Raw genomic sequence first — 13,386 nt, forward strand, 5'->3', positions numbered from 1 at the left:
ATTTCTGACTGTGATGGAATCAGTACTTGTTGTGCCCACCAGGGGATCATCTTAGGCTCAGCTACTTAGGCTCAGCTACGTCCTTCCACTCCTGAGAGTGCCAGGGCCACACACCAGACACGGGCAGGGACACATCCAGCCACGGGGCGGAGGCAGGCCCTGCCTTCACGGGACGCGGTCCAGGCAGAGGTTCGGGGCCTGTGGCCTGGAGCCCCAAGGGACAGTTCAAGCATGAAGAGACCAGACCCACACAGATAGGGATGTGGGGCCGCCCCCACTTGAAAGCCCGGGTTCCAAAAAGGCACTGCTATCTCTTGTAACCCCTCTCGGGGACAGTCTCCAGGATGTTCTGCCGTCCTTCCCCTCTGCCCTGGACACTGGGCACACCAACAGTAGCCCATAGTGACAGATGCTCACAGCGCACAGAGTGAGCGTGCTTGACGCTTAGAGCTTTATGATCACATCGTAAAACAGACATATTTCTATTTATATACGTATTTTATCTGCAGAGAAGTATGCTAGAATGAGTAATAAGTCCATTTAATATAAAGGTAACATTTCACTTAGATAAATTCTGTGGAGATACCATATGAAAAATACAATTTTAAGGGGAAAGGAAGTAAAATGTAAAATGACAGACTTTTAAAGAAGAATTTGTCAGTGTATTTTGAGTGGATAAAGGTGGGGCGAGTTTGTTATGGGGTGTGGATACCACTGGAGACCATTCAAAGGGTCATGTGGGTTCATTTCTAGATCACTGTTGATAGCAAACTGAAATTACATCCTTTGCAACTATTGTAACTTACAGAAAAAACTTTTAGATGTCAAATTAAAAATATGCAAGGCTATAATAGTTTTCATGAATAAAAATATTTGAAAGCCCCTGTTCTAAAGCCGAGCACATAACCAGCATAGTGGTGCATTCTGGGGCGGGGGGAGCAGGGTGGGTATCAATTACTTCAGTCACCTGGCCCATGGTCTGGGGTATGAGGGGTCCATTGCATTCCTGGGGAGCTGAGCCCGATGGCTGTTGGCCTTGGGATGGCAATGCATGCACCTGAGCCGAACGCTCCTATTGTTTTGTAACAGTAAATATTATTTTGAAGACAGAACACTAACAATTATTAAGATCTAAGATATACAGGCACCACGATAATAATTTTAATGTGCCAAAAAGAATGAATTTAAAATCCTATTAAGGGCTTTGGACAGCTGGGTTACTAATAAATTCCTTAGTAAAAATGGGTATCAAACATCTTAGCTCTGGTATATCCTCGTTATGGAAATTGTCCACATAGCTTGAGTTTCTTCCAAAAAAGAAAATCAGGGCGCTAGCCCCTAGCTCGACAGCTTCACCTGTCCTATCAGCTCGTTCAGAAGTTCGGCCATTGTGACGAATCCACTAAGACGCATGTTGCCGCCACCGGCTCCGGGGCCTCCTCCCCACAAGCCAGGCTGCCCTCCCAAAGCACTAGCCCACGGGGGGCAAGTGAAGGGCAGCCGGTGGCCCCGGAGGGGCGTGCGGTCACCGCGTCTCGGGCCAACAGCTGCGAGGGGCCAGCACTGGCAGGGCAACGGCCAGGCGCCCCTCCCGGCCCTCCTGGCCGCCGGCCCACGTGTGGTTTGGCCTGCGGTCGTCCCCCAAAACCTGTGTCAGTGTTGGACTGATGGGCAGGAGACGCAAGCGGAGGTAGGTTGTTTCCGGCCGAGGTGGAGCAGAGCGTTCCGGGGAGGTGGCGACTGGTCTGCAGCAACACTGTCGCGGTCTGGACCCACACTTTGCGGGAGCGGGGCGGCGGGGGGGACGGGGAACGAGAACTTGACTGCGCGGAGGCCTGGGCGGGACCAGTGAAGCAAACCGGAGCGCCAGCTTACCGCTAAGGCAGAGAAATGCAGCGGTCGTGGGGTGGGCGTCCAAGGCTCGCCGCCAGCCCTGCGGTCCCCTGGGGTCTGCGGGGGAAGCCCGGGCGCAGGGTGGCCGTCTCCCTGCAGCCCCCCAGCCCTGCCACCGGGTGGCCGGGGGGGGGGTGCGCCCTCCCCGTCGCCGTTGCCAGGCCGCTTCTCGCCCCCGGGCTCCATGCTCTGGCCGCTGACTCCCCACGTGCCAGAACATTCCTGATGCAGAAGGGTGCCCCTGTGCCCCCCGTGCCCCCCGTGTATTAATAAGCTGGCCTCCGCAGGCTGAAAACAGAAAGCATCTTTATTCTGTCTCTCCACAGGCCGCTTTGAAGAGACGTGTCCACGTGTTCTTTGCGGGCGTCCGGGAAGCGCTGTGGAGGAGGTCTGGGGCAGAAGGCAAAGCTTTTCTGGTCCTTTCTAGGTAGTAAACAGAGAATCGCATTTGGGGTATGAAAAGGTCCCAGTGCCTTCTCTAACGTTGATTTTACCGTCGGTTTTACAGTCCTCCTGTGCCCAGCTCAGTGCTCGCCTCCGCCCAGGACTTGAGTAGGCTGTTTGGTGTCTTGTTACCTGCCCCCAGATCTTCTCGGATCTCCTTGTGGCCCCGCGGGCTTGTGCTGCCTCAGCTCCTGCATCAGGGAGACGGCAGGTGATGGTGGGGGGGGCAGGGTCAGCGTCTCCGCCAGGGGCCAGTGCTTGGGGCTTCCTTCCGAGACACCCCCACAGGGCTGCCCCCTGCAGCTCCCTGCTGTGCACAGAGCCTCCCGCGGCTGGGACCCTGCCCTGAGCATCAGGGGACCCCCACAGACCCTGCTTTTGGTGTCACACCCCCGTCCAGAGGCCCGGGGCCCAGGTGGCCCCGTTGAGGGTATCCGAGTCTGGATTCTGGGTCCTTGTCCAGCTCCGGTCCGGCCACACTCCGGCGTCAGCTTGTCCCAAGGCCGCTGTAGGCCGCTCAGGAACCTGGCTCTGCACCCCAGCAGCTCCGGGAGCTGCGGGAAGTTCTGAGGGGGTCCCCTTAAGCTCCCTCTTGCTTGGGTGGGGTGAAGCACACACTTCCTCTGTGTGGTGGGAAGAGAAAGGTCCTCAGCACCCTTCCAAACGAGCCCCCAACCACCAGCAGATTCTCGGCCCGCTCCTGCTTTGCCTGGAGGGGGTTGATGGGGAGGCGCCGGCGGACCCTTTGTTTTGGGGTGCCCCAGTGCCCTGTTTGCAGCGTGGGCTCCGTTACTCTACCAGCAGAGCTGGAGGCCGGCAGAGCGTCTGTCGCTGCCTCTCTGGGGTTGCTTTTCTGGCAGTTCGCTGAGGGCAGGGCCGAGCACCCCCAGCCTGTGGCATCAACACAATCTCTGTGAAGTGTTGAGATTTGACTTGATTCACACAAATGCTCTATCAGACTCCATCCTGCACCAGTGTGCTCTTACCAACACCTCCCCGCCAGGTCTTTAGGGGACACAGACACCCAGAGAGGCAAGCACGCCCCAAACATTCCCGCTCGGAAGGGTGCACTTACAGAGCCGGGGTTCATTAACTCCGGGCCTGGAATAGCCCTCTCTGTGCACGTCCCCCAGAGGCACAGGATCCCCGTCCTGGTGGGGATCCTGAAGGCCTGAGGGTCGGGTGCTCCCAGGTAAGAAGAGCAGGGGCTGATGCTGCCCCTCCCCCGGGCCCTCCTGCTCCCTTGAGCGCTCAAGACACGAGCGCTGTCTGGGGTCTGGGGTTGCTCGGTGAACCCCTTGCAGGACTAAAGCATCGGGAGCAGGGTGGGCAGACCCCATGTGTGCAGAAGTGTGCCAGGGTGAAGCAGCATTCCAGTGGTGCTGGTCCTCGGGGAGCAAAGGGCATTGCACATGCTGATACCACACTCTGGGGGACGGTTGAGGTGGTCACTCTGCTCCCGCGGCATTGGGAATGGGTCAGGGGATGAGTGTCGTTTGCGGTGTCTCCTGGTGGCCGCACCCCTGCACGGGCACACCCCATGTTCCTTCGACGAGGGCACTCTCCCCTGACCAACGTTAATGTAGGCGGTCTCCTCTTTCTGATTAGTCCCCGACCTTGGGCTCTGCTCTTGGCCTGTTCAGTCCAGTTTTAACAAGAGCCCTGTGAGGTCAGTTTAGGGAAAGTCCCAGCCTTGATATGGGATTGAATCCCTCATCCCTCGCTCCCATATTGTGTCTTGGGGGGCCTACCGGCAGAAGAGCCCCCCCCGCGGCCCTCACGTGTCCTCCTAGGGACTTTGTTTTTTTTTTTTTTTTGTTAAAACTTTAGTAAGTTTAATGTTGGAACTGTGTGTTTCCAGACCAACTGGCACAATTTACATCAAGTTTTGTACTTATTCCATTTTGCAATGACATCATATACACGAAGATACATCTTCAATAGCAAGGAAGTCATAAAATTTCTGATCTGTACTTTCAGGTTTGTCCGATCATGGTACTTCTGATAAGGATCGTCAGCATACCAGTTTCGCCTCTTCCAGAAAGACGTCGTCATTTTATCTAAGAGCTTACTCTGGGTTTTATTGCAGAACACAAATTCCCTCAAGCGCCTTTTTCTTGCAGCTGTCTTTTTCCATAATTTTTTCTTATAACCAGACTTCCTCCTCAGCCACAGGCCAGAATGAAGTCGAAGAAACCTATAGGCAACAGCTTTCACGGTCTTTCTTTTCCCTTTCCGTGAACTGAAGTACGTTACAGTTCTGACTGGTAGCTTCAGGAGATTTGGAAGCAAGGGGGCCGCTCTGTTGAGGATTGCTGTAGTATGCCCACATGTCAGGTTTCTGACACATGTGCTAAGTCCGGGAGCAGAGGAAACAATTGGTGTCTGAAGAGAACTAAAATGTCGGGTGGACAGCGCAGAGCTGAGACAGGCATTCCGGACACAGTTTCGATAGGCTGAAGACCCCCAAATGTTCAGGGGCTGGAAGACTCCTGATGCTGCCCTCGCGGCACGAGCAAAGGCAGCGACTGCCACCTTGCCACCCCCCTCCTGGAACTTTGAACCACTGACCGCACCTGCTCCTTGGTATGAGTCCCCACCCAGCCTTGCCGCCCCTGGAGTTGGGTGTGGTCTCTGTCCCCCTCCTCCACCTTTCCCAGGGGTTCCCCGAATACCGTCTTCCTTCTGTCTGCAACAAGCGTGTGAGTTACTTTGTTGTTTAACACCCTTTCTGCTCTCCTGTTTCTTTTTTGCTTAATGACTTTCCCAGGGGGCTGATCCCCGTGCCTCTTTCTTGCCTCCTAATGTGGCCTGGACTTTCCTCCCTCCTACGTCCTCTCTCGCCGGCTCCGACAGGCCGATCCTCTCTTCAGACTCCGGTGTCAGCCAGGGTCCCAGCAGGAGAACCGAAGCCGCGCTGGTTTGAACAGATGCAATTTAGTCCAAGGAACCGCTGTCAAATATGAGGCATTGGGGGGCCACCGAGGCAAAGTGTGCTGAGGTTTCAGGGCAAACCTGTGGGGGGCTCTGCTGCCAGGCCTGGGAGAAGCAAGCGAGAGGTTGGGCTCTCAGAATGGGAAGTGGGGGAAAGCCTTGCTGAACGGGACCGGGACGGCCACACGGTGGGGGAGGGGGGGCACCAGGCTGCGGGCAGCTCAGGGGCTCTGAGGACGCTACCCCGAGCCTGGGGCTCAGCCCTCTGGGGCCTGGGCACGGCTGCAGAGGGCTTGCTTTGGGAGTGTGGCGACAGGCGGAAGGCGGAGCAAGCAGCCCGTGCCAGGTGGAGGGGTGGTGGGGACAGAGAGCCCCCCTCCCGCCTCGGGGGTCTGTGTGTGCGCGCCCACTGTGGGAGCCAGCGGGGCAGCCCGTGGCGGAGAGCTGAGATGCACAGGGCCCGGGGCCCCACAGGCCGAGTGAGTGGGGGCAGAAGCACGGAAGTTAGCCCCAGAACAAGTATGGTCCTTTATAGAATTAGCAGAGCTGAGCCCTGCAGGTCCAGGTGGTCACCCTTCCACCCCGGGAAACACCGGTGCCGTTCTCCCACCGTGGAAACGGGCAGCATCAGGGAAAAAACTCCTCGCAGCCCCTTCCGCCCTTCTGAAGGGGTTCGGGGATGGTTGTCGCAGAAACGATTCTGGCTTTATTTTACCTATGCGTGTTGCGTACTCTTCACGTGTGCCCGCTCACTGGTGCCACGATGATCTACAAAGTTGCTGCTCTCATTTACCAAACATATGATAATTCCCCAGCTTCCCAGAGTAATAAATAATGTTGCTATGGAAACACATATGCGTATTATTTTTCTTCATTCGATGTGCTTCCTTCTCTGCACCCTTTGCTTCTAGATCACCTTTAGCCTTACACTGAAAATACTCAGCTCCCAGGTGCACGTTTCATGGGCCAGTCCCCGCGAGCCTAACCTCTGTCTCTCTAGGCTTCCTGCCTTCCTTGGTAACCCTTGTGACTGGCTGCTTTTCTACTGGGCTCCTTAGTCCAGCTTATTTCCTTAACTCTTCTTTGAACCCATGTTTTACTTTACTGCCTTCATGTCTAGTCCATTTCCTTGAGCCCAGAGGACCCCCTCTGCCAGAAATTTTTCTGTGGGGAGTAAGGCTTCTCATCCCTGACAAATGGGCTCACAGTCCAGGCGGAATTGTGATGAAATTTAGTGCTTGGACAAACCCACAGGCCTTGTTCCCTAGGGACATCTCTGTTTTCAGTAATTTGTGGCTTTAAAGATTGGGTTCCATAATTCATTTGATGCACTGGTTTTCTGGAGTAAATCAAAAGAACAGGAAATGAGGCAATGAAAAACGTATCCCTTTACATCCAAATGGATGAAGCCGCTTATAAAACAAAAATTTCATGTAAGATTGATTTTGCTGCCCCCACATAAGATATGGCAGACAACTGATTACATCAACAAATATTTATTTGTTGGTATCTGCCTCTGTTCTTTTTCAAAAATTACTTCTCCAACAGAAAGAATTTTTAAGTTTTGCAGAGTATAGGTAAAAAAAATACAGTGGGTATTTTTAAAGATAAAGCAAAGCACCTCCTACTTCTAAGGCCAATGTTATTTCAGGCTTTATGGAAGATCAACAGAGTTCTATTCCTGTCTGTTATTTTATATAATATCCAGTCAAGGGCACTGAGAAAAACACTCATTGGTATCCCCAGGGTAAACACATGGGGGAGAACACAGATTTGTAAAACATTTTGTTTTCTAAAAGTCCTATTTTGCCTCATTATGACTTACACCAACAAAAATCACTGAAATAGTTTACTCTTCAAACACCTATTGCTTTTTTTAAAGCAGCTCTACTCGGCCATAGGATATGTTAGGTTTGTGTGTCTTCCGCTCACACTTGCTGTTGAGCTGGCAGGTCCAACTCCGATGCTGCCCGGGCCCAGGGTTACACTCCGGGGAGTCCGAGAGCCCTCTGAAATGCCGTGCATCCCAGGAGAGTTTTCTTAGTGTCACCGGATTCTCAAAGGTGATGCTAAGAAACCCAGTGCTGGTGAGACCAGTGTGAAAAGCCTGTCTCAGAACTTCCTGTTCATGCCCTTGCTGGAGATCAGAAAGGTGTGGGAGTCTTGTCCCAGCAGCCCTGCTGAGGGTCTGATAGTGGCCAGGTGCGGCCTGGTGGGGCCAGGTGGGGCCTGGTGGGGCCAGGTAGCCGTCGCCGGGCTCCATGGAAAGCATGCTTTGCTCCTGGTTCAGAGGCGTGTTTCCATAGGGCTGCATGCAAGAGCAGCCGGGGTGAGGAGCGGGCAGGATGGGGACCCCAGGAGAAGACGGGGCTGTGGGGGCTGGGGGTGAGCAGGGGTAGGTGGGGGAACCTGAGGATGTGTCTGCAGAGGGGCGCCGTGGAAAGGACAGAGCAGACAGGGAAGGCAGGCAGCAGAAAACCATCGGAGGACAGGGCAGGATTGTGCTGTGATAGGCAGACTGAGCAAATGGGACTCAGGCGGAGTCTGTTCTGGAAGAAGGGACTGCAGGGCGAAGGGTCTGAGCGGCTGTGACGGGAGACAGGAAGGTGCCGAGGCCGGATCTTCTCGGGTCCCCGTTCACCTCTCCGAGAGCCGTAAACAGTGCCACGGACATTGTAACCACCACAACCCCCTTCACTGTGAAGGGGTATTTTTCCTCTCAAAGTACACTTTCCTCCCTAACCTTATAAGTACAAAACAAAAACACATTTGAGTTTAAAATGAGACCCGAGAGAAGCCGTCCTGCAGCTGAAAGAAAGCTGTAATTGCTGAACTGGCCCAGAACCTAAACGGGAAGACCTGTGGCAGAGTCAAAGTGAAGACAACTCATGACGGGAAAGAAGCAGAAAGAATTCATGGGAAACTAACAGAGGATCCAGGATGTTAAGACACAGAGAAGTATTACATTCACGGCGTCAAAGACTTCCCTCGACTGAAGAGAGATGAGAGGCCGGATTCTGAAGAGGCTCATCGAGTCCCAGGCAAGGATGAGGATAAAGCCGTGTGCAGGCACACGCATGTGCACACGCATGCACACACAGGCAAACACGTGTACTTGCACACACACATGCATACATGCACACGCAGGCACACACGTACTTGCACACACATTCACACACAGTGCACTTGCACAATGCACAGCCACACACATGCATGTACACAGGACATGCACATGCACACATGCACAATGCATTTGCACACATGCATGCAAGCACAACAGATGCATGCAAGCACAACACATGCACACACACCTCCGTGGTCACACGCACACATGTGTGCACACACGGCCACACACATGCCCGCACACACGGCCACATGCGCACACACGCGCACACACACGATCATACATGCACACACATGCACACATGGCCACATGTGCGCACACACAGTCACACATGCACACACATGGCCACATGTGCACACGTGCACACACACGGTCACCCATGCACACACACGGCCACATGTGCGCACACACACACACGGCCACACATGCACACACACAGTCACACATGCACACACATGGCCACATGTGCATACATGTGCACACTCACGGTCACACATGCACACACATGCGTGCGCACACACGGTCACACATGCACACACACAAATGCATCCTGATCATATCCTGATGAAAGTACTGGTCTCTAACAATAAGGAGAAAATCCTACAAGTTTCTCCACCAAAAGAACAAGTTATCTACAGAGAGCAATAGCACCAAAGTAGCCCAGGACTCCCTACCTGCACGTCTGAGGCTGGGAGACAGTGGGGGGCATGGCCATCTACCGAGAATGGAGGCCTGTGGCCGGTAACTCTCGGCCCGGCCAAAACACCATTCACCAGTCAGGGGGTAAACGTGTGTTTGCAAACATGGCCCCACCAGAGGGACATACCTGAGACTTGACTCCGAGAACCCACGGAGCCGAGGACGCATGAAGCGGAGAAGAGGAGGAAACGGTGGTGAACAGGATATAGAGATGCATGCACACACGCACGCGCAGGCCAGCATACGTGCAATATTAGTGCTAAATAAAAATGCCCAGGAAAGGTCTATCCTACCGGTAAAATACTAACGATGCTTTAAAACAAAACTAACTGATTGCAAAGTACAATCGGGGGAAGAAAGGGGCATCGGGAATTGTGGGCCTGAGGGCCGACGAGGAGGAGAAGCTAGCGTGTTCCAGAAGCCGCCCTTGGAGGGCAGGTGGCAGGCAGGCAGGCAGGAGGAAGGAAGAACGCATGGTGTCGTGGACTCTTACTTTTCGATATGGGGATTTGTGTCTGACAATCAGCTAAGAAAGGAAAGATAACCACTTATTAAATGGAAGATTATGATTCAGTTTTTAAATTTTAAAAAGAGACAAAAAATGGAATGGAGAGTGATTTGAACAAATCTTTTTTCTTCTTCAAACCAAAGCAATTTGAAAACACAGAGAAGAAAAATAGAAAACATCAATATAAAATGAATAAAAATTTATTTTATTTAAAACAAAATGAGTACTTTTTAAGTAAAGTAAAATGTTTTTAATGAACAAACAAACCAACAAACCAGACACAGGCAAAGAGCCCAGAAAGTAAGCCCCAGTTTATGTTCTTTACACAGTCTAACTCCAGGTGACGACACGAGGTTGAAAATGAGGGCCTGGGCCAAGGAAGAGGAAAACAGGAATGGAAATGGATGTTTTCCCTTCAGAGAAGCTGAAATTCAGGATAAAAGAAGTCATCGGAGAAAGGTGAACCATATGAATTAACTTAAGGCATAATTTGTGAAAAAGATAAAAGTTTTCAACTAACCTGTGCATTGAACATCATATATAACTTGTTAAAAGGATTTAAATCTTAGGGAAACTTCATTTAACATCTGTGTCTCAGAGCATTGGGCGTGTCTAACTGACAGAGGTGGGATGAGATTCAGAGGTTTGGTGGGCAGGCTGGGGCTGCCGAGGGGTGACCCCGGATGGAGCGGTCTGCAGCCTCGCTGTGCTGGTGACCCAGCACACACGTGTGACGGAACGTACAGGAGTATATGGAAGCATTGCCGAGACCCGAACAGTGTCCATGGTTCGGTGAACCACATCACAGCCGTGCCGCACAGAGATGCGCTCTGGTTATGTGGGGCATCGTCCCTGAAGGGAGCTGGTCGAAGTCCACATGGGACCTCTCTATACTAGTTTTGAAACCCATTGTGCTTCTAAAACGATTTTGAAATAAAAAGTTCTTAAAAAAGCACAAAACCTGCACATAATAAAAATAAGTATATAACCTCTTGAACAGAGTATGTGCATCCTTTCACATATATGAACATGGATCAGTCAACGTCTTTAGCCAACTTCAGAAAGCAGAGATTTCTAGGCCCAGCTGCCTAATCACATTCAATGGCCAACAAAGTCTCGATTTCCTGGTAATTAAGAAACATATTCTTAGATAAATATTTGATTGGAGAGGAAATCAAAAGGGAGATTACAAATCTCTGTGGAGGCAATGAAGAAGGAGCTCTTCCTAATAAAACTCAGAGGTCCCATGAAAGCCCTGTTCAGAAAGAAGAAAGGCATTGATCGTTCATCCCAGGGAGTGAATGCTGGCGTTATGAGGACCATCGTGGGTCTGGGATTTTAGCCTGCGCGAAGGCTAATAGAGTTAGCCAGACTTTGTGGGTGACCGTCAGGTTGGACCCCGGGGACCATGGGACTCACAGCCGAGCAGGCAGCATGGGACCCAGTTTTGCTCCCAAGTCCAAGGCGATGCAGGGGTGGGCCCCGGGGGTGGGGGGTGGTGCCACACACACGGCTGGTTTGTGTCACCGCCGCAGAGCCCGAGCTTAGCCACCCCAACCTTTAAAGGGACTGCAAGTAAACTGGCCCAAACTTTGTCCCCCAGGAGACATTATTTTCAGTCTGTAGGTCAGCAGGCAAATGTGCCCTCTGCCTGGGGGGCGGGGGGATGATGTCTCTATGTGTGAAGACGTTTGTTCCAAAACTCTCTAGAAAGGACAGTCAGAAGAAAAGCTGTCATGACCTCTGCCCAGCTCCTCAGAAAGGTGAGAGACTCATGGAGAAACGTCTCCCAGCAAACACGAAACAGAGACGTTAGGAAGCTTCTGAGCTCACAATGACGCTTACCAACCCTGCTGGTCTCCTTTGACAGATGCTGGAGCACCGCCTCATGCTGCTGGACACCTCGATGTTGGACTTCTGGCCTCCAGACTGTGAGAGATCAATTTCTGCTGCTTCTAAGTCTCGCAGGTCATGGTGCTTTGTTGTGGTCAGCGCAGCCAACTACTACAGGGCCCCTAGAGGGTTCTTACGGTGGCTCCCGCTCCCGAGTGCACCCTCTCTTGCAGGCTCCCTGCCTCATCTCCCCCACTCCCTCCTTTGTGCTTCTTGGGCCCAACCCCCAAATACGCCTCCAGCCCTGAAGCCCTGTCTCAGGGTCTGCATTTGGGGGAGCCCAAACCAAGGCAGGTGGTTTCAAAAGTGACCTTGGGAAGTGGACACACAGGCAGGGAATCCACACTCGCATCGCTCACCAGCCAGATGGCCCGGCTGCAGGATGCTTTAACGGTCAGGGTTCTCTGGAGAAACACAACTGGTAAGATATGTGTAAAGAGATTTACTATAAGCAATGGGCTCATAGGATTATGGAAGCTGGTAAGTCCAATCTGCAGGTGGGCCTGCAGGCGGGAGACCCAGCCGGAGTCAATGTTCCACTTCAAAGGCATTTGCTGGAGGAGTCTCCCTTACTCAGGGGAGAGGGCTGGTGTTTGTGGTCCATTCAGGCCTTCGACTGATTGGGTGAGGCCCACCCATGTTGGGGGAGGGCAATCTGCTTTGCTCAGTCTACTGACTCAAATGTTAATCTCAGCCAAAACCACCCTCACAGACACACCCAAAATGATGTTTGACCAAGTATTTGGGCGCTCTATGGCCCCGTTGAGTTGGCACATGAAATGAACCATCACAGACGCTATTGCTCGTGCTGCACGAAGGGGTGCTAACCCTGCCCCTCTTCCGTGCCTCACAACGGCTACACTCCTGTCTGTGCTGGATGGAGTGCAGAGCAGGTGCAAAGGAAGCATCAGTGTGTGGAGCCACCCCAGTGCCTGAGGACACAGAGCAGTGACGGTTGTGAGGAGATGGAGTCAGCTGTGGTCACTGAGAAGTCTCGGGAGAAAGACGTGACAGTTCAGGGACCTCACCCGTTGAACCCCCCCCCCCCGGGCAGTGTGACAAATCATCCATCCCCTGCAGCTAGAGGGCTCAGCACTCATCATAGATGTGCCCAGTCTGCAAAGCAGTGGAGCTCCCCACCTCGACAGACCTCCGGGGCTGAGTCCAGGGCTGGGTTGGGGGCAAAGAATCCCTGAGACCTGGAAGGGGGGCTCTGGGTGGAGATTCTGAGAAATGTGGACTCCTGATTCCCTGATCTCTCCAAGCCAAGAGAAACGGCCCCTCTCCTTTGCTAGGGAAGTGCAGCCTTCCATTGCCTGGGATGTGCAAAGGCCCTGTGGTATGGCACGGGGGCTGTCTTCACTCAAGGCTCTAGACCAACCACTGGGCAAGCATCAGCAGGCCTGGAGGGCACACCACAGCAGCTGTTGAAGGAAGGCTTGGGCCCACACTGGGCCCTTGTGCTTCCTGCTCTCATGACATGAGGCTCTGCGGAGTTGGAGGCCATGCCTCAGGGGAGGCCCGCAATCCAGGGGGATGGGAGTGGAGGGATGAAGCTTAGCCTGCCCGTCCCCTGGTCAGAGGACTCTGGGGCCTGCCCATGCTGGTTCTCAGAGGCCCCAGGACAGCTGGGCCCCAGCTACTCCCTACCCACCTTTGATTCACTTCTGTCTCTTCCCTGTTTCACTTTCTCCCTTTCTTCATCTGTCCTTTCCAGGATTGCATCCCAAATAAATTGCTTGCACCCAGTTGTTGGCTCAGGATCTGCTTCTGGGGGAACCCACACTATAGGATAAGCTTCTGGTTGATGTGATGTTTCATAAAACAGTGTATTGGTAAGATGTCTTCTGATCCTGTGTAATTTTCAGCCATGTAGGTTTATAAACCTTTT

At 52.9% G+C, this 13,386-nt stretch overlaps 1 protein-coding gene across 1 annotated transcript; it reads right to left on the reverse strand.

Annotated features, from left to right (window-relative positions):
- Nucleotides 1–1,525: 1,525 nt before the first annotated feature.
- Nucleotides 1,526–9,110, reverse strand: LOC114196640 (large ribosomal subunit protein bL35m-like). Its single transcript, XM_088021985.1, has 4 exons — nt 9,070–9,110; nt 4,312–5,026; nt 1,876–2,115; nt 1,526–1,648 (listed from the first exon to the last, which is right to left on the reverse strand). Exons 1-4 carry the CDS (start codon nt 9,108–9,110, stop codon nt 1,526–1,528), a joined length of 1,119 nt encoding a protein of 372 aa, XP_087878111.1.
- Between the last annotated feature and the right edge of the window lie 4,276 nt (nt 9,111–13,386).

Source organism: Eumetopias jubatus, unplaced genomic scaffold, assembly GCF_037043125.1.
Source record: "Eumetopias jubatus isolate StellerSeaLion01/CBP00866 unplaced genomic scaffold, mEumJub1_p1.0 scaffold_3, whole genome shotgun sequence".
In the NCBI taxonomy this organism is placed as follows: Eukaryota; Metazoa; Chordata; class Mammalia; order Carnivora; family Otariidae; genus Eumetopias; species Eumetopias jubatus.